Source organism: Bos javanicus, chromosome X (assembly GCF_032452875.1).
Source record: "Bos javanicus breed banteng chromosome X, ARS-OSU_banteng_1.0, whole genome shotgun sequence".
Lineage (NCBI taxonomy): Eukaryota > Metazoa > Chordata > Mammalia > Artiodactyla > Bovidae > Bos > Bos javanicus.
In genome coordinates this window covers 125,338,959-125,360,141 of record NC_083897.1, presented here as the reverse complement: position 1 = coordinate 125,360,141, position 21,183 = coordinate 125,338,959, and the positions used below count along the sequence as shown (strand labels likewise).

Sequence of the window (21,183 nt, the reverse complement as noted above, 5' to 3'; positions counted from 1 at the left end):
TAGATCCTTGATGTATTGCATCTCATTTGCTAAGGCTGAAAACATGACTGGAAAAATGTTTCAGTCTGAGTCCTTTTTAAATTTTGTGGTCCTTTGAACTATAGCCTTCAAAATGAATAATACTCTGATTCATTAATAAAATTAATAATATGTGTGTTCAAGTTAATATTTAAGAACTATGTTTATCTTATTTTCTAAGATTTCTTACTTTCATCTCCTAGAATGTGGAGAGAATTTCAGGATTTTTATTCCCTCAACCCATTGCATACCAGATCCTAATCATGTGATAGATTTTAGAGCCTCTGACCTTTCCAGGAAGGACATGCTCTTGCTTACATAAAGGTGTCTGGCTGATACTGGGCAGCATTCTAACACGGCTTGTAGTTTTCCTCTGTAACCTCCCATCTCCTAGATACTGTGCTGTCTCCTAAACACTCTCCCCCATTATCCAACAAGCCACACTCACAGCTGTCCCAACACCAGTTTCTTTTATGCCTCTACGGCTTTGCTTACTCTTCCCTTGGATGGGAGTATAGTTCCATTCCTGTTGGTAGTCACCACTTCATATCTATAGACTCACTTCATGGGTATCTTCTGTGTGAAGTCTTTCCTGGTCCCCGTTCACTGCCCTTGAGGTACCCTGATCACTCTCATGAACTGTCCCCCTGAAGTATGGAGTGAACCCTTCCATCACATTTGCCTCTAGCAATCTCTTATGCATGCATGCATGCTAAGCCACTTCAGTCGTGTTCGACTCTTTGCAACCCTATGGACTGTAGCCTGCCAGGCTTTTCTGTCCATTGGATTCTCCAGGCAAGAATACTAGAGTGGGTTGCCATGCCCTCCTCCAGGGGATCTTCCCTACCCATGGATTGAACCCAGGTCTCCTGCACTGGCAGATGGATTCTTTGCCACTAAGCCACTAGGGAAGTCAGCAATCTGTTATACTCAAGTCTTTATCTATCTGGCTCCTCTTACAGGGTTGGGATTTCTTTAATGGCTGTGAATTTCTTTGAAAGCATAGAACCAGGGAGAACTTCATAGTAAATTGATGCTCATGAAAGCTTTCTTAAAGGCATGAATGCTTGATTAAAACAATCACCTTGAGACTCTTCTCTCAAGGTCTCATTATGCATCTATTTATTCTGCCTAAAATATTTTTCTCATTAGTACCTTCCCAGGTTAGTTCCCCACTTCATTCAAATCTCAGAAATAGCCTCCTTAGAGAGGTCTCCACTCCCATCTTGTTGAAACAATCCACTCCCTTTTATTCTCTATCCTACTATGTTTTTCTTCATAAAAACTACCAGCCTCTGACAGTACATGATATAGTTCATATTTATTTTATTTTTATTGTCTCAGTCCTTCCATTGGTAGGGGTGTTAGCAATTTTGTTCTGTAAAGGACCGGATAGTAGTTATTTTAGATTTTGTGGGCCAGTCTCTGTCACAACTACTAAAGTCTGCCATGATAGCATGGAAACAGCTACAATGCATAAATAAATGGGTATGACTGTGTTCCAATAAAACTTTATTTACTAAATCAGGCAGAAATCACATTTGGAACCCATGGACTGTAGTTTGATGATGCCTGCACTGTAATATAAGCTTGTTGGTCTGAAACATAGCCATATTCTGGGCACAGTCAGATAGAAAGCTTCTGTTAAATAGTCGTTGAATAAATGGTTGATAGATTTGATCCAGCATAAATAACAAAAGAGACTGATGTTAACTGAATTTGAAAAGTCCTTCTGCCAACTTGAAGGAAAATGGTAGATGAAATCTTCAAATGAGCATATCAACTCTTCTAAAACATAAAAACATTAGTCAGGATCATCCAGCTCTCAAATTCAGTGATATTCTCTGTCTTGCAAATTTGACTCTATGTAATGCTGACCAAAGATAAAAGTTTACTCAGAACACTTTGACAGAGAGACAAAGAGAGCATACCTCAAGATAAAAAGAGCTTGCATCTCAGTCAAATTAGGCAAATTGAAATGGATTCCACAGTGGTCAGCACATCAGTTCAGTGTCTTCATTGTCTTTCAAGGTTTATATTCAGAAAATATGTTTCATTCAGAAAGAATGTTTATTTCATAAGTAATTTTAGAAGGTTTTTTGTTTTTGTTTGTTTTTGAGAAGCACTGGTGTAAATACACATATGGTTGCTATCTTATAATTAAATATCAGTTGAATAATTGATCTCAAAGAAAGTGAAAGATATAGAAGTCGCTCCATCGTGTCCGACTCTTTGCGACCCCATGGACTGTAGCCTGCCAGGCTTCTCCATCCATGGGATTTTCCAGGCACGAATACTGGAGTGGGTTGCCATTTCCTTCTCCAGGTGAATCTTCCCGACCCAGGGATTGAATCTGGGTATCTTGCATTGCAGGCAGACTCTTTACCATATGAGCCACCAGGGAATCCCCTACAATTGATCTCAATGCTTCTCTCACATCAGAGATGTTTATTATCTCACAGCTAAGAATCAAAAAAGAAGCTAGAATTACATTGATCACTGGAAGCCAGCACAAGGAGACTCCTTATTAGTGCCATGCCAGAGATAGAGTTTGTTTCCTGGGACTTACAAGGTTGCTTCATGGAAGAGAGAGGCTTGATGCATGGCTCTGGCAGGAAATGGATGGATGTGGGCTCAGATAAGGAAACCAACAAGTGTCATGGAGGCACCCAGGGAGTTGCAGCAGCTGGAACCTGTTATCATCACGAGGCTCAAGAGGCCTGCCATGGAGCATGGTGTGACCTTGGAGCTGTGCAAGGGGCCTGATGTGACAGGAACAGTGATCAGAGTGGCTGAAGTCACTTCAGACCTGGACCAAACCAAGGAGGGAGCAGGAGAGTGAAATACCCTGATCTCTTTGTCCTCCTCTTTGCTTTCCGCTACAGGCACCTCCATTGGTTGAAACCAATGGAAACCAGAGAGCAGCAACCCACCTACTGCCTTCCACAGGAGCAGGATCCCAACACACAGAGCTCATAGAAAAGGAGCCAGGCGTGGATCTAGGGGATGTGGGGCTGAGGTTCTGTTGTCTTGTAACGGGGCTTAGAACAAGGGGAACACAAGCAAACAAACCCAACCCAGAACAGAACAGATGTGTAACCCTAAGCAGTCATGTAGTTTTATGTCTAAGAAAACTAAATGCTCTAAGTAGGGGGTAAGAATGATTATTTTAATGAAGAAAAGATTAAGAGGTCACAAGTTTTTAATTAACACAGGACTATTGGCTTAAACCTTTGAGTCTGTGATTTCCTTACCAGTGCCTTTTAACTTCCATCATAAGTTCTTAGTCATCAAAGTGAGCCCTTACCACTTAATCGCTTTTTGAAATCCTTTGTATAAAGATTAGAAAATCATGAAATTTATAAAGTGTGCCTAATCGTCTCTCTAAAAATATCTTATTAAAATCAATTCATGTTTTAAAATATTGTCTTAGATCAGGGTTTCTGTTACACACATTCTTATAGTTTGAATTTAAAAGAACCATGGGATTGTTTTCACTTTCTAAGTACAAACTTATAAAATAAATTTTCAAATATGCATAGATCACAGGGATATACAACCACCCCTTGGGATGGGGAGGGGGCCTCCTGTGTCTTCACCACCCACCATGTACTACACTAAAATATGGGTAGAATCCAGTTTGATGGAGACAAACTCTCAGACCTACAGTAATGATTTTAACATGTTTGAGAGAGGCTTAGCTCATTGTTATCAAGTCTTTTGTTCAAAAATATATTTTCCTATAGATATATAAAAAAAGAATAAAAAAGGTAATCTATCAAGAAGAAAAGGTCTGCCCAGCCATGCAATACTTCATGCTCTGTAAGGAACAGATATCCATGACATCTTCGACTTGGGATGGTTAGATTTCCAAACCCCAAAGGGTTCAATCTAGTGGAGCCCAAAGCAAGAGCACATGCCAGAACCATCACCTTGTCTGTGCCTTAGGCACTCAAACCCAGGGCCAGCCACTCTGTCTCATGTTGGTGCCTGGGGTAGGATCAGATAAACTGGGTGGAAAGGCACCATTTCCCATCAACAGCATTCCAACTTCCTTTTTCGCTTTCTAAAAATGCTGCTGAATGTTTCTGAATGTGAGAGCCTGACTTTTCAAGAGCTGTGAGCAGCTTTGGGATATCGGTGATTCTGTCCATTCTGTTTGAGTATATAGAACACCTTTTACCTTTTTTTTTGTATTAATTTATTTATTTTAAATGGAGGCTAATTCAGTTCAGTTCAGTTCAGTCGCTCAGTTGTGTCCTACTCTTTGCAACCCCATGAATCACAGCATGCCAGGCCTCCCTGTCCATCACCAACTCCCTGAGTTCACCCAGACTCACGTCCATGGAGTCAGTGATGCCATCCAGCCATCTCATCCTCTGTCGTCCCCTTCTCCTCCTGCCCCCAATCCCTCCCAGCATCAGAGTCTTTTCCAATGAGTCAGCTCTTCGCATGAGGTGGCCAAAGTACTGGAGTTTCAGCTTCAGCATCATTCCTTCCAAAAAATCCCAGGGCTGATCTCCTTCAGAATGGACTGGTTGGATCTCCTTGCAGTCCAAGGGACTCTCAAGAGTCTTCTCCAACACCACAGTTCAAAAGCATCCTTTGGCGCTCAGCCTTCTTCACAGTCCAACTCTCACATCCATACATGACCACAGGAAAAACCATAGCCTTGACTAGACGAACCTTTTTTGGCAAAGTAATGTCTCTGCTTTTGAATATGATATCTAGGTTGGTCATAACTTTCTTTCCAAGGAGTAAGCGTCTTTTAATTTCATGGCTGCAGTCACCATCTGCAGTGATTTTGGAGCCCCAAAAAATAAAGTCTGACACTGTTTCCACTGTTTCCCCATCTGTTTCCCATGAAGTGATGGGACCGGATGCCATGATCTTCGTTTTCTGAATGTTGAGCTTTAAGCCGACTTTTTCACTCTCCACTTTACTTTACAATATTGTAGTGGTTTTTGCCATACATTGACATGAATCCACCATGGGTGTACATGTGTCCCCCATCCTGAACCCCCCTCCCACCTCCTTCCCCATCCCATCCCTCAGGGTCATCCCAGTGTACCAGCCCTGAGCACCCTGTCTCATGCATCAAACCTGGACTGGTGATCTGTTTCACATGTGAGAATATGCATGTTTCAATGCTGTTCTCTCAAATCATTGAGTATATAGAACACCTTTTAGAGCCACACCATAAGTCAGGAACCCCCTAGATCACACAGAACAGAAATGTCCACATTTGTAGCTTTTGTATGCCTATTAGTAAAAAGGTTTTAAACACATAGCCCCTTAATATATATTCATGTATTCATGTTGCTGCTACTGCTGCTGCTAAGTCGCTTCAGTCATGTCCAACTCTGTGCGACCCCATAGACGGCAGCCCACCAGGCTCCGCCATCCCTGGGATTCTCCAGGCAAGAATACTGGAGTGGGGTGCTATTTCCTTCTCCAGTGCAGGAAAGTGAAAAGTGAAAGTGAAGTGGCTCAGTCGTGTCTGACTCTTCACGACCCCATGGACTGCAGCCTACCAGGCTCCTCAGTCCATGGGATTTTCCAGGCAAGAGTACTGGAGTGGGGTGCCATTGCCTTCTCTGGTATTCATGTTATGTATATATAATATATATGTGGCCATAAGGAATAGATGTTAAAATGAGATGAAGATGAAATACACATTTTAATGACTTGTAATCATTTAATCATTTTTGCTACTACCGCTGCATTAACAAGTATTTAATATTTTAAATGACAACAAAGTCATTCAGGGTGTTTGAGCATTTTGGTTTACCGCTTCATTGGATAAATTTTGAAGGTTTGGCTGCAAGTTCAGCCTATTTCTTTCCTTGGTTTCAATCACTGTCAGTGGAGAAAAGAGGGAACTATAGAAACATAGGAAGAGACAAATGGACAAAGTGTTTCACCAGCTTGCTTATTAGATCAGGAAATACTGTTTTTCATTTCCATCCATGCAAGGGATTTTGTTGAAATTCAGCTGGAAAGCTTCTGTATTCCTTGATGTCCTTCAGCTGTTCTCACAAACAAAATGGAAGATGTTGCCATTTATCATATTTTCACAAATGAGTCCACTGAAATGCTTCATTTGGAGGTTTTTTAAACAGGTTAGAAAAATTCATATTCAGGTTTTCAAAGGCTGCTGTCTTGATAGATACATATTTGCATAATTTTCAATAAAACAAGCACATAATGCTAGAATCATTTGCAAACATCTGTTTCCCTATATTCTTACCACAATCCAAGTTTCTTTTAAAAAATAAGCTACTTTCTCATTCATTATTATAATACCCCCTTTATTCTGAAGAGACAACTCTTTTAGTTCACTGTTACCAGGTAGTTACCCCTGAGTAGGACAAAGATTTTCATAGTCACTCTACTGCACTTAATGGTTTTGTTTTGAAAGCAACCATATTGTTAACATGCTAAGGTACTTCACTTTCTTTAGTGCCAAAGCTTGCACTGAATTCTCTCAAGCAGGCATTTATATCTAAATTTACCCTGGAACCTTTGTTTTGTTGTAGTCAAAGCTGCTACTCCATCATTTTATACTTATCTTTATTTGTCCCAGTGTCTCAGTATCCTGTAGGGTTCTACAGCCAGAGTATTTTTCTTGTTCAGAGTGTCTTTTATATTATCATATAAAATTTAGAATTCTCTTTGTTGAATTCTTTAAAAAAACTGTTGAGTTATCTTTATTTGATGGCATAAAATCTATAAATTAATTTGAAAAGAATTGAATTTTTTCATCTTTTATCTACCCTTTAAGGAAAAACCCCATTTTTTTTTTTCAAACCCTCCTAAAATTCTCTAACAAGTTTAAGTAAGGATTCTGGATTCTCTTGGCTTTTCAAGTACTATGTAAGTTTCCAAGCTTGACTAAACAGTTCTAAATCTTTAAATGCTCCTGACATATTGTGGGAATTGACTGACAGTGGCTTGTGGAATTGATTAGTGAAAGTTAAGTTCCCCTGAACTCATAATCTGCATATATATTCATGAAGGCAAAAAGCCTGAGACTCACTGTGTTATGTGACCTGGAAACACATCATGTCTGGTTATATGTGTTTATATTAAATTTTACTCACCTCCAGGGGTGGGATTGTTTGGGCTCTTTTCATTCCAGAAGACAGAGGGTTGTCCAGATTTGTTTGTTTTTTTTTTTTTTTTTAAAGGAACTGGGGGTAGTCGAGTATAAAAATATGTTATATCCTAAAAGACATGGAATCCCATGGATGTATGAGAATGGAAATGCAGCATGGTAGAGCCTCCTAGCCTCATGAGAAGCAGCTCTAGGAGGTAGTTCCAGATTCAGAGAAGTTTTAGGACCCTCATTAGCAATACTTCCTGAATTTCCTAGCTTGACATCACTCCACAGTATGGTTTCTCTCCAGTGGCATCACTTGTCTTTCAATTCTCCTTTCACCTTTCCCTCAAGATGCTGTTTACTCACATAGCCAGTATAAATCTTATCCTTCAACTCATGTGTGTTGTCATATTAGATTTCTGCTGATTAGCAATTCGAATATAATCATGTGGAATATTCAGAAGTCCCTGAAATCTCTGCAGAGCAGAAATTCCAGCAGGCCTTTTTGTGGTCTTCAGTCCTAAGATACTGTATTCCAAGCCATCATGGTCCCCTGAAGTTCACCGACTCTGACATTTCTTTAGACTCAGCTTATGGATCTTGGTGCTTTGCTAGCCTATGGATCTTGGTGCTTTGCTAGACTTACCACCAAGCTGCTCTCCTGAACTTTCTGCCACCTCATAGGGGTCCTCTGCCCTTGACTCCTAAGCCAAGTTGCTCAGACTTTAAGGAAACAAGTCAAGAGAGAGGGTTTCTGGTGTCAGCTTTTGGTCTGGGCCCTTGTAAATGCATCTTCCCTAAGGCAAAGGACTGAATGAAGCCTGTCTACCTTACTAGTTATGGAAGAGAAAAAACCTCAATGAGAAGAAAGCAAAAATTCATTTCAGTGTGTTATTTTGCACACACCATCCTAATTTTGACTTACTGGAGACATATCCTGGGGTCTAATCTACCTCATGATCCCCTCTGAGTTGTAACCTATCAACTTAAATAATTCACACTTCTGCTTTCTTTTTCCTTCCTACTGACATCTGTATTCTGGGGAACACTAGTTGGTCTGGCTCAGCACTTTTGCTCAGAGCCTTTCTTATTAGGGCCCTTCACAGGTCACAACAGGGCTTCTGGAATGTTGGCTTGGGAGCCACCACTACTCAAGTCCAGTCAGATATGAGAAAGTCATGCAGAACAGAGCAGGAAGTGCCTATGCCAGCATGTCAACTGGGATATTGAGGGGAGAAGTTTCCTTTGGAAGTGTCTATAATGTTTGTAAAATGTTATATATTTAGCCATCAGTGATATGGAGAATAGGGTTGGTAGAGAGCATCCTTTTTGGATGTGGTATTTCAGAGTTTTTAAATACTACTGAAAACACAAACTACAGATAGTATGAGTGAACTTTTGGTGCATAACAAACGTCCCCCAAAGTCGGTGTCATAAAACAATCATCATTTGTTACTCTTCATTCAGCTGGCTGATCTAGGCTGAGGGGCAGCTGTGTTTCACTTGGCTCCTCACTGAGGTTCCAGTTCTGGTCTGTTCCACATGTGTCCATTCCAGAGCCCAAGCTGAAGGGGAGACAGAGACCTTGAGAATGTCTTCTCATGGTGACAAGAGAAAAGCAAGAGCGCATTTCCACCCACACAGGTGTGTTTTGTTTGTCATTCTGGGCTCAACCATGTGACATGCTTTGGGCAATGAGATGTTAACAGAGTCAAGAGGTGGAGAAGTGTGTCATGCGTCTAGTGGGAAGGCCGTGAAAGCACTGTGGCGTCCAGTGGCAAATCGCATCCTGTGGCAAATCAAGAATGCCTCTGTCTCCACCCCAGACCAGTGCTACCTAGATGGGAATATTATATGTTGATGCTTAATGCTCTCATGGAATCACAGTTGCCATCCCTGAAAGGTAATACGAACAATGACCTTCTCAATTGCAACTGAGGCACATGTGTTTATTTATACTCCTTTTCATTCCAATCTTAACTTCCTAGGGATCCCACCTGCCGCCATCTTTCTATATTCTTTAACTCCCCACCAAAGGTAATGGCTTCTAATTTTGCTTCTTCCAAGATCTTTCTGCTCAGCACGTATTCCAATAAAGGACTTCACTGGCTCTAATAAGTGAATGGAAAACTGAAATTACTGTATTAATAGGTTTTCTTACAGGGCACATTTTACTAGTCAAAGTAGTTCTTTGTGATACTTTAGATGTATCAGTCTTTTATTTCTGCTGAGGAAGAAAAGCTTCTTGAGTTCAAAGAAAGCCCTTTCCTTTTGTTCTGAGAAGTTAGGCAGCAGAATTCCTATCATTCCTTTTGAAATGAATCTGTCAAAAACAGGAAGATTGTTCATTTAATCTCAGTGGACACATTTTCCATCTCAGTTAATACACTATGGATTTTTAGGTCAGAGATGTCTAGCTTATTTGCGTGTGTTTTTTGGAGAAGATTGGGGCAGGGGCTGAAAGTTTGTGTAGCTCATCATTTGTATTCCTCAAGGCTCAGCATCAGAATTCACTGAAGCATGTTCAGCAGGTAAAAAGATGTTGCTTTTTCAGCTCATTGTGAAAAAACTCAAGCATCTTTATAAAAACTATTGCAGGGAGAGAGCCAAAATATACTTGCATAACACAAAGGGCAAAATGATGTTTCATGGGGGAACATTTTAGTGTGAATCCATTCTTAACTGGAAAAGAGACAGGGGTTGATTATTTATAGATAATGTATTCTGAAAATATAACCTATTTAGCAAGAAAATGATAATAACAGTGGAAGGTTATCCACTAAGTTCAAGCAAAACAAATAGAATTAAAAATAATAATAAAAGAGACAATACTAGAACAGGCAGCAATCACCAAATACACACCTGCTTGTAAGTTTCAAACTTTATTGGGGTGGGGAAGTATTAGGGACTGAGGGCAGATCCTCTGTGGGATGAAAGGGCCTGCTCCTAAGTCTCACTCATTCACTCCAAGGTCACTTAACAGTCTTTGAAACACAGAGGAGGAAAACTTACTAATCTTGATTCAGTTGCTAGAGGAGCCTAGATTTTCTTCTTCTGTATTCTGATATTGTTTTACTTCATGCATGTCAATGTATATTTGTGTTTACTGTCATTGCATTTGATACGATTCTTCAAATTGAAGGCCTCAGAGCTTAGGATTTGTGAGGCATCTCACTGAGCATTGGGCTATAGGCAATTGAAACATTGAGTTTGTTTTCATATTTTAAGATTGAATGAGTTCGTAATGTCTGAAATCTATGCCTCTTTGTTCATTGCACTCAAGAGATGAAAATAACAGTGGATGCTTTTTGAGTGCTTCCCACATGTGAGAGAGTTTGCAAAGTGCTTGACATTTGTTCATTCATTTAATTTCATCAGTGATCTGATGAGATTGTTTCATTTATTATCACCTTTCTTATCCTTTATTATCCTCGAGAAGGAAACTGAGGTACAGGATGATGAAGTTATTTGTCTGCATGACACTGCTAGATAATGGTAGGGCCAGGATTTGAACTCAGAGGGTCTGGTTCCAGAGTCTCATTCCCAGACTAGCATACCAGTTCCCCTATTGGCCTATACCTGAGCATTTGTGTGTTTCCTGTAGCTCCTTAAAGAGTAAATGTCTCCTGCAATTTGGGTACATCAGGACTCGGGACCTGCATTAGATAATGGGCTCATAGGTCCATCCTCACTGGGACCCTCCTATGTGCGCAGGAAGAATGCTCCAAAGTAGGAGCCCAACCCTCCTCTGTCAAAGTGGCTTCCAAATATGTTAAAAGTCCAAGGATATCTTGCCGTATCTGCCCCCATCCTGTTCCAGGGCACCGTGATAATTTGTCAGGACTGATGCAGTGGGACCTGAAGTGCCCTCCCTGCTCATCGGGGTGCACTATGGTCTGTTCTCAGTATGGTATTTGGCACATCATCTCCATTCAGAACCTTCTAACTGCTTCCTCTTTTACTCAGAATGAAAGACAGAGAGTTCTTCTTAGAACCTGTGTCATCTTCGACCACTCATCAGTTCTTTACCACTCCCCTCACTGCCTCCACCTCCCCCCTACCACTGGCTGCTCTCACTTCTCCTTAGGACCTTTGCACTGCTGAAATGTACCTCCTCCAATCATTTTCTGATGCCTAGTATAACTTGGCAATACCCTCACCCACCAGCTCTGTAGCCTTCCTCCCTGCATTATTTTTCTCCTTAGTGCTTATAATGACCTGATAAGCCATATGTCTTATCCATTAGTTTATTCCCTGTCTCTGCCCACTAGAGTGAACATATTTTTCATTCTGCTTTCATTCCTGTTGTGTCCCCAGAACTGAGAAGCCAGTGGGCGTACAATAAACATTTGTTAACAAAATGAATAAATGAAGGCATTTTAGAGTTGTTTTGGAGAATTAAATGAGCTAACATATGGAAAGCATCTTGAAAAAGGCTTAGCATGAAATTAGTGTTTAATAAATGTCAGATATTAATAAAATAATATTTTAGTACTTATTAAGTGAATGATGAATTAAAAATTGGAGACTTACTTAATCATGTAAGTGGAAAGAAGATGATCTTTCTAGAGATGCTGTAAATATTTTAACTTACATTTGCAGTGGATGCTATGGGAGGTTGTTAGGGACATTAGTTGTGGCCCCTTTTCCTGTTATCTAGAAGGTACTAGAACATACCCTTCCCTGCACAGATGAATGATCCCTAAACATTGCTACACTTTGGAATCCCCTGGGAAATCTTTTTTGAAAAGTGATCCTGGCTTTCACCCTTAGATATTCTCATATAGTTAGTCTGGGGTGAAACCTGGGCATTAGGGATATTTAATGTTCTCCAGATGATTCTAATATGCAGTAAAGTTTGGGCACCACTGCTAGAAGCTTCTCACAGTGCTGGAAGCTTCTCACAGTGCTGGCAGCAACATGGGGACTCATCTTCCCTAGTCCCACTCTACGCTTGGAACTGAGTTATGCCAGCCAGAATTTGATTCTCTGTAACACAACTCCTATGACTATTAGAAAGCTAAGTCACCTCTGCGACCTCTTCATCATTTAGAATATGTCTTCTGTGGATTCTGTTGCAAACTTGGAGCTCAGGGCCAAAGAATGTGTATTTCCTCTCCATTTTTTCCTTTCTTCCCTCTGGGGATAAAAGGAGAGACGCATTTCAAAATGTAGCTAGAGTACAGCACACTCATGTTACTGAACCCAAGCTCAAACCGATCGCCACACAACAGGCCAGCAAATCAAGGGACAAGTTTTGGGGACAAGGAATAGCAGCTTCATTGAGAAAGCTAGCAAACCAAGAAGATGGTGAACTAGATGGTGAACAAGAAGATGTCCAGAAGTCCCATATTACCTGAGTTAGAATTCTTTTATACTAGAGGGAATAGGGGTGTGGCTGGTTGTTACAAACTTCTTGGTGTCAGTATTCTTTCTTCTTACATAGGTCTGGTTACAATGTTCCTATAAACCTTGAACAAGGCAATGTTCTTTTACAAAGGTGCAGAGGCCGCTTGACTAAGCAGAGACAACAGAGCACAAGGGTTAGAGCTAAAGATACAGATCCAATATGGAGTTGGGTTTGTTCTTCTCTCTTGTTACACTCTGAGATGGAGCCCTCTTACAGAGGACACAAGAGAACAGCACAGTGTCCGTGACCCCCAGGTAACCCCACTCACCCACAGGCACAAACAGCCACGCCTGTTTCCGGCCTGGGAGACGAGTTATTGGAGCAAGGAATAACTTTAATCTGAAAGCTGGCAGACTGAGAAGATGGCATATGAGCACCTCAAAAAACCACTTTCCTTCAGTCATAATTCAGGTTCCTTTTATGTCAGAAGGAGGGAGTGGAGCCCAGTGTGGCACCGACCAATGGCTGAGCCAGGCCACTAAAGCTCCCTGCTTGACAGTTACCACTGTTCCCTCACTGGGGAGAGGCGCTTACTGTGGAACCAACTGATAGCTGAGCAGGACCACTAAAGTTCCCTGATTGACAGTTACGATTGTTCCCTCAGTTGGGGGAGGAGCTTACTGTGGAACCGACCAATAGCTGAGTGGGGCCACTAGCAGTCACTGGTTGACCTGTTGCTCACCCATGGACTCTTGCTTAGCCAGGGGCCCACTGTGGCTCCAGCCAATGGCTGCAGGAGGCTGCTGTAGCTGGTGGCTGCCTTGCTGCCACTACATCCTGAGCACAAAGGTGTAAGTCCAGCAAGGGACCGGGTCTGAAGAAATACCCAGGTGCTCCAGCAATGTCCATCTCCAGCCCTCCGTGGAGGAGGGCCTGCAGGCAGCGGAGACCAGGGTAACCAGATAGAGGGCGGTAGATGAGCCCATCAACCAGGATTACTGTCAGCGGGTGCCCCCAGAGCGAGCCAGCCTGGTGGCTAGGCATGGCCGTGAGCCAGGGGGTGCAGGGAAGCAGCCCCTGCCTCAGTGGAGTGCGGGGCCAGCACCAGGAAGGCAAGGGACCATCTGCCTCAGGTACTGCTGTGGAGGCCACCACTCCAGTGAGACATTGGAGATAGCACCCTACCAAGGCCAAACTCACGGGCATGTGATACAGCTGCAGTCACACTGGACCCTGGACTGGGTGTCACCTTCTGCTGTCCTGAAGTTCTCAGTCCTGGTGGAAGGAGGGCCCCGCGTTCTCCTTCTGCACTGTCCTTGCCAATGATGTAGCTGGTCAAGCACATGACGCTTAGAATCAGAAGACCTGATGTGAATAGCACCTGGCTTTATACCTGAGAAGAGTGTGATCCTGGCCCAGTTCTTCTTCCTCTTTGGGCATTTACAAAGAGGAGGTGGTGGGGTCCAACTCCTTCTATCAGTGGGCTTTGTGAAGATGAAAGGAGGTAACAGATGAGTGTCAGCACATGACCCGCAACGGGTTAGTTTGTGACTAACACTTCTCTTTTTGCTGGTGTTCCAGATCACCAACTGCTGGATCGAAAAGACATTTCCTTCCTTTCTGTTTCAAAGGGATTTTAAACTTCTATTTTCCTAGCCAGTGATATATGCCCAAAAGAGGGTTTTCATTGATTTTTCTCAACTCTTATGAATGACACTGAAGGACCACAGGGTTCCTCCTTCTCTTTCCTTCTTGATTACATTTAAACAATACATTGTCCAGATGGTGTGTAGAGTAGCATCTTTTCAAGGTATTTTAAAATGATCTTCTTTTCCTTATTGAAGAAGATTAGAGAGAGAAAAATTGAATTAAGTCTGTGTCACTGAAATAATCTTGGCTTACATATTTAAGGAGATTTCTAGTGTTCACACTAATAACTCTTCTCCATTGAAGTCTGCCTTGGATGATGTGCATGAGTGAAGACTTACAGGAGCTGATTTTCGACCTGACTCTCTGGCACATGGGCCCTGAGTGACAATAAGCCACCATTCTCAGTTTCCTCCCTGCACAATGCAGATAATAATACCTGTTCTGCTCTTTCATGGTTAAGGTTGTTTTGTGGATCAAATGAGCTGTTTATGGAAGCATTTTGAAAATTTTTGAAGGCTGTACAGATTTCAAGTTTAGATTATCGATAAGCCTTCCAAAGTTTAGGTGTTAACAAAAGCATTTAAATCATTTGAATGTTTTTCTGGAATAGAAACACCAAGAGTTAATTCCTCAGCTTTGAAAAGGGGGACTGTATTTGATACCAGGATAACCCATTGCCACCCAAATGATCCCCATCACTTCAATTTCACTGGAGTCAGAAGCCATACGTGTTACCCACTAAAGGTCCAGAATATTCTGAGATTCTTTCTCAGCAGATCAGCTATAATTTGATAAACAGTTGTCTTTTTCTCTACTCGGTAATTCAGTTATTTATTGAGAGTCCACTATGTGTCAGGCATTATTCTAGGCATCTGGGATAAATCAGAGAATGAAACAAAATCCCTTGGCTTCATGAGGCTTACATTCTGGTGTGGAGAACAGAATGATTAAGTAGGTTCCATAACATGTTAACAAGTGATTAGTGCTGTGGAACAACAACAGAAAAAAAAAAAAATAGAAGAGGGAAAAGGGGGAGACAGGGCTGCGATTTTAAGTGTGCGTGTGTAACCAGGATAGTCCTCTTTAAGCTCCACATTTAAGCACAGACTTGAGAGAGATGAGGCTGGGCCACACACATATCTGCAGGACAAGGATTTCAGGGTGAGGAATAGCCAATACAAAGGCCTGAAGCAGATGTGGGCCTGGGGCGCTCAAGGAAGAAGCATGGCAGTGCATCTCCCCACGTCTTCCCTGCTCTCTCCCCAACAGAGAATAGACGGTTTTGCAGCTAGAGAAGGTGCTGTGACCTGAAACTCATACACTGATGCCTCTTCTCTCTTGTGTGTGCTTTGCCCACAGTCACATGACGCAAGCAATCCCATTTGATGACCCTCGGCTGGAGAGCTGCCCAGTCATCCCTCCAGCCCCACGGAGGGTGGAGATGAGGCGGGACCCTGTGCTGGGGTTTGGTTTCGTGGCAGGGAGTGAGAAGCCCGTGGTCGTCCGCTCAGTAACACCAGGTAAGCACCCAACCCCGCTGCTTGGTCTCCAGGACCTTTTGCCACCCCATGCCAGCACGACCACTGTTCCATTTCATAAGTTTCATACTGTTCCGTCTCAGTCTGTGAAGTCTAGTTAAGTTTTCCCAGCACCTGGATAAAGCCAGACCAGCAGAGGTACAAAAATGGCTCTGCAAACGAGCTTTTAAACTTCCAAATCCATCATATTGCCAGACTTAGCAAAACACCCATCCATCATTTGTTACCATGGAGATGACCCACTTCTTAATGTATGAATGCATGTATTAAGAGGCAGGCATTGTGCTGTTTTCAGTCAGCTCCGGACAAACTCCTTACCACAAAATTGTCGGTAAGTTTCTCTAGGATTTAGGTCTTTGGGAGTGGTTGCATTCTTTTGCAAAAATGTACTCCCCTCTCTTTCCACTAGAGGCAGAAGATATTTCGCTACCCCATAGCTATTGGGTTGAACCAGATGATTGACTTTGGCCAGTGTCATATTAGATGATGACATAAAGATGCCATAAGCAAAGGCTTGAAATGCGCTTGCCTAGTTGAGCTTGTTTCTTGGGTTTCTGCCATAGACGTAAGAAGAGTTTCCCTGAAGTGGCTGCTGCCCCTTCATCCTGAGCTCCTAAATGAACCTGTAAGGCAACCAGCCTGCAGCTGAGAGCTAAGTTACAAACTACCTTCAGTGTACAGCACAACTGCCCAGCTAACTTTGCCCTTGATCAGCCAATCCACAGTCATTCTAAAGACCCATATGCATGAAAGGAAACCCTACTGAGTTTGGGGATGTCTTGTTATACTGTAAATGCTAACTGATACAGATCAGATCAGATCAGATCAGTCACTCAGTCGTGTCCGACTCTTCGTGACCCCATGAATCACAGCACGCCAGGCCTCCCTGTCCATCACCAACTTCCAGAGTTCACTCAGACTCACGTCCATCGAGTCAGTGATGCCATCCAGCCATCTCATCCTCTGTCGTCCCCTTCTCCTCTTGCCCCCAATCCCTCCCAGCATCAGAGTCTTTTCCAATGAGTCAACTCTAACTGATACAGTGTGTGGCAAATCTCTTAAATTCTGTCATAGGATCAGATAATGAATGTACTTGGTCTCAGTCATTCTCAGTGTAGAGATGTCCCACTGTCAACACAGTTGAATATAATGGACTGTAGTATTATTGCCTGATGTGGGCTGCCTTTGCCAGAAACCATGCTCTTTCTATTATTTATTAATTATGTGTATTTATATACTTATTTTAATGAACTTGTACTGGATTTATTTTCAGATAAAAGGAAAGTATCTTCTATGCTGTTATTCTCCAGTATTTTTCAAATCAGTAACAGAGTTCAAAAGGAAAATGCTGTAGTCAAGAGTGCAGACTCTGGCATCAGACTGCCTGGGTTTGATGGACTTGAATCCTGCCTCTGCTCTTATTAGGTTGTTTTTAGCTTCCGTGTTAACTCCCCTCCATTTCAGGGTGATGTAACTTCTCTACGTCCTTTGGATAAGGAGGACCATAGGGAGGGAGCAAAATGCATTGGAAGGATGCCAGATTAATATCTGTTAATGTTAAACTCTAAAATATTCAGCCAGTTGAGTCTGTCAGTTAGGGGGAATGAAAGCCAACTAGTGGGCTAGTATAGATCATTAAAGTGGATTTCATTTTTCCTCATTTTGACACAATATGGCCCAGGGCAAGGACTGCAGATACAGTCAACCTCTTTAGACTTGTGCAGAGAAGAGTAAGTTTCCTGTTCACTCCTACCACTGCTTCATCACACAGCTTCATACTTTGTCTGCTGAGCTTTTTATTTTATTAGCTATAGATTATAGTTGTTGAACTCGATGCACTTGAGAATTTTATTCTCAAAATAAAAGAGATTTTTTGTATTTTATAATAATGAAATAATCCATATACTCTTCTTAAAAGAAAATGTAGGTAGTAAGAGGATAAAGGTTTTTAAAAAATCACCTGAGTTCCAACTACTGTTAACCATTATTAAGATATACATGGAGAGCATACATATAGTAAGACCATTCTGTTTATACATTTGCATGTATTATGTATCATTCATATATAAACATATACATAGTACTATATGTATGTATGTGTGTGTGCACACACATTTTTTCCTCAACGGGGTCCCATTGGATATGCAGTTTTGTAATAGCGGGACACTAAACATCTCTGTAGAATTCTCCAATGTATATGTCCTCCTCATTGCTAACTGGAGATTCGGGTTTGGTTTTTCATTTTCTTTTACTGACTTACTGTTCCTTTAGCCTCTTCCCTTCCTTGCCCTCAACTTTCCTACACTCTTACCTACTTTAAGACAATTTTGAGAAGAGTAGAAAAAGCGAAAACTAAAGTCAAAGAGCACTGTTTCCAGTCATTTTTAAGAATTAAAATGCAGTCATAGAAATTGTATCTCTCATAAAATAACTCTATTGAAGTCAAGTGATTCCAATGGTAAGATCAGATTATTCTATAGTAGACCACCCAGCCTTCAGAGTAAAGGGCATGAGAGCCCTCTGAAGTATTCCCCCACTTCATGTTCCGGAAGGCACTGTATATTGCTTCCTCCTATAATTCTTGCTTAAGAAAGAGTATTTCCATGTGATCAAAAAACATAGGTCAAATGTAAGGCTAAGTCTTGTTCATCTGCATATGGTTTTCTCATCACATTAGTTAACATCCATTCTGCAAACAGTTACTTTGGAGATTTTTCTGTGTTTGAACAGCATTTGACTTCTAACCATTTCTTTGAATTTGAGTGACTTGCTCTTATGTAATCCAGTCATCATTAAAAGTCCCTCAAGTGACTTTCAGAATTTCTTTTGTGTGCGAACACTGAATCTCAGTTCCCACATCTGGAAATGAGTATTTTCTATCACTAATACAGGGCCACATAAAGGTTCTCCCTTCTATCTCACTCCACAGAAAGGAGACAAATGTCTCTTCCAGATTGAGAGACGTATGCCAAATGTCTGGTGGGTAGACAACAGCTGAATTACTTTGAGTTCCATGTTCTGAGTGTTGTGTCCATTTCAATCACTACATGAATTGACAACGTTTGTAAAATAACCTTTCAGTTGTACCTATTACCCAGATAGACCTCTGGAAAAAAAATTAAAATTCCAGTACCATATAGCACCAGATCAGTATTTAGGGGATAATTCCATTAGACATGTGAAGGCAATTCATATTATCAAAGTATTTGCTTTCAAGTTTTATTTAGTACAAATGTGTGCTTCATGCAGCTATGTCCTTAAGTTTATGTGTCAAGAGACCTGTCAGTGACCAGTTTTTGAGTTAGAGGAGGAAGTTCAAAAGAGATGCTGGCCACCCTGAACATGGAAGCATTCACAGACCTAAGCTGAGACCCAGTCCAACCCTTCCAGGCAATTCTTTCCCTTGTGTAAACCTCAGTCATGTCATTATATGGAAGGGATTATAGCATTCAGTGAGGTTACTAGTTAAAGCACTTAGCCTGTTGCCTGGTACACAATAAATGCTCAACAAATATTTGTTCTCTATTTGCTCCTTGGAAAAACAATTGAAAGAGGCTGTGATGGATGACAAATCCTCTGCAATCACATGTGAGCCCCACCACAAACATCCCGACACAGTCCAAACCATAGAAATAACCCAACGCCCTCATCTCCCAGCAGTCATGGTGGACCACGGCTTCTTACCAAAGCCAGCTTCCTTCCTCCCACCAGTCAGGCAATACGTATTAAATGCTCATAATAGAATTCCCCCCAGTTGCTGAGAGCAAAGCCCTGCTTCCTTGAACCCTCTTCCCCAAAACCCATAACACAAAGTCGAATCCCGCAGGTCCTTCCTGGCACCCTCGTGTTCAGCTGTCTTCCAGGCCCCCACAGTGTGCCGTCTCCCTGTTGTACAGAGGAAGCAAATGTAGCTGTGTTCAAATCCAGGTGTGCTCAGGTGGTCGAAACTTCGGCTGCCAGGCATCAGCCCTGCTGACCAGCTACCTGTTGGGGAAATACCTTCTTCTAAGGGCCCTGACACTCGGAGTGTGGGCAGCTGGCCAGCAGCCTTAGCAGCCACCAGGACCTTTTAGGACAGGCCATCTGTCCCCCTGCTGTCTTCCTCACCTACAGAGTCAGTCTGCAGGGCAACACATTCCCACGTGATTCATATGCCTGTTAAAGTATGGGAAGCATTACCAGTCTCCACCTTGCCTGGAAAGTTTAAGAGCCATGTTGATTCCTGAATCCCACCTCCAGAGCTTCTGATTTCATCAGCCCGGGTGCACCCTGGGCCTTGGGTGCTTCCCCAAAGCTCCCACCCACCTCCCCAGTTCTGTCTAATGTTGGCAAGGATATTGAAGTGAACACCCATGTGTGGGTGGGGTTTGTTTTTGCTGATAACATCCATTGCTCACAAGAAGTCATGACTAGGAGCCGAGGCTACACATGGACGGATGACCACTGGGCTTCTCACCTGCTCTTTACTCTCCTTTGTCGCCAGGTGGCCCATCTGAAGGCAAGCTGATCCCGGGAGATCAGATTGTAATGATCAACGATGAGGCAGTCAGTGCCGCACCAAGGGAGCGAGTCATCGACTTAGTCAGGTAAGTGACTCGCTCACCTGGGCTCCGTCAGGAGGCTGCGCAATTCTGAGACCTCACTCTGCAGAGGAAGGGCTTCCCATGGGCCATTTCAGAGCAGAAACACAAGCTGACCCAATCACCTTGAAAGTGCTGTTGACACTGACCTCTAATGTAAATCACCAGGCTCTGTAAACAGACACCTACTTGTCTGTTCTGCTAACGTTCAGAATGCAGACGCTGAATGAAACAGTCCTATTACCACTGCTCTAACCAAGTGTTGCATTTTTGTTTCCTTTCAAAATAACTAACACATTGATATTCCATAATCAAGGAGATCAACACGCCATTGCTGAGTTCATTTTAAGTGGTGAATACTTTTCTAAACGTAATCGCATGGATACAGAAACATGCAGTTCACTAATTTTTCATACCTGACTGAGTGATTCATTACTGAATTTTCAAATCATCAACCAAGGTAACAGGATCATTAGGTCAAAAGTAGAACAGTTTTTAAAATGTGCTTGGTTTATTGGTTTAGTTTCAGCATAGATGTAACTAATGTTATGTCATATTCGTAAAGGGGTGTCAGAAAATGTATTTTATGTGATGTTAAAATAGGGTGAACAGTCTTCTTCGAAGCCCACAAGAGTTCTACTTCCATGGTGAATCTAGGGCAAAGGGGTCTTGTGAAGTTTTCCAAATGAAGCTGTATCTGTTAGATGAATGGACCCCCTCATACTGCCCAGCATCGAGGGATACTGACGAGATTGTGTGACATTTTTTATAAACCGATCTTCTGAGGCGAGATGGAAGTGGAAGGCTCTCAGGACACTTTAAATAAACTGAGATAGGAATCTTCTAACACTTAACGCTCTCTCATAACAGAAAGGTACATCTGTACCCTGAGAAAGGCAAAAATGTATTACTAGGGTTTTCTGGAGAAACTTTCTTTCCCAAGCT

At 42.1% G+C, this 21,183-nt stretch overlaps 1 protein-coding gene across 2 annotated transcripts in view; it reads left to right on the top strand.

The window, feature by feature from the left end:
• FRMPD4 (FERM and PDZ domain containing 4) overlaps positions 1-21,183 on the top strand; it is a 205,448-nt gene that overhangs the window by 77,726 nt on the left and 106,539 nt on the right. For both annotated transcript variants that reach the window (XM_061407869.1, XM_061407870.1), the window contains exons 2-3: positions 15,480-15,640; positions 20,142-20,244. In XM_061407869.1, the coding sequence (XP_061263853.1) occupies positions 15,480-15,640; positions 20,142-20,244 (264 nt within the window). The remainder of the gene's footprint in view (positions 1-15,479; positions 15,641-20,141; positions 20,245-21,183) is intronic.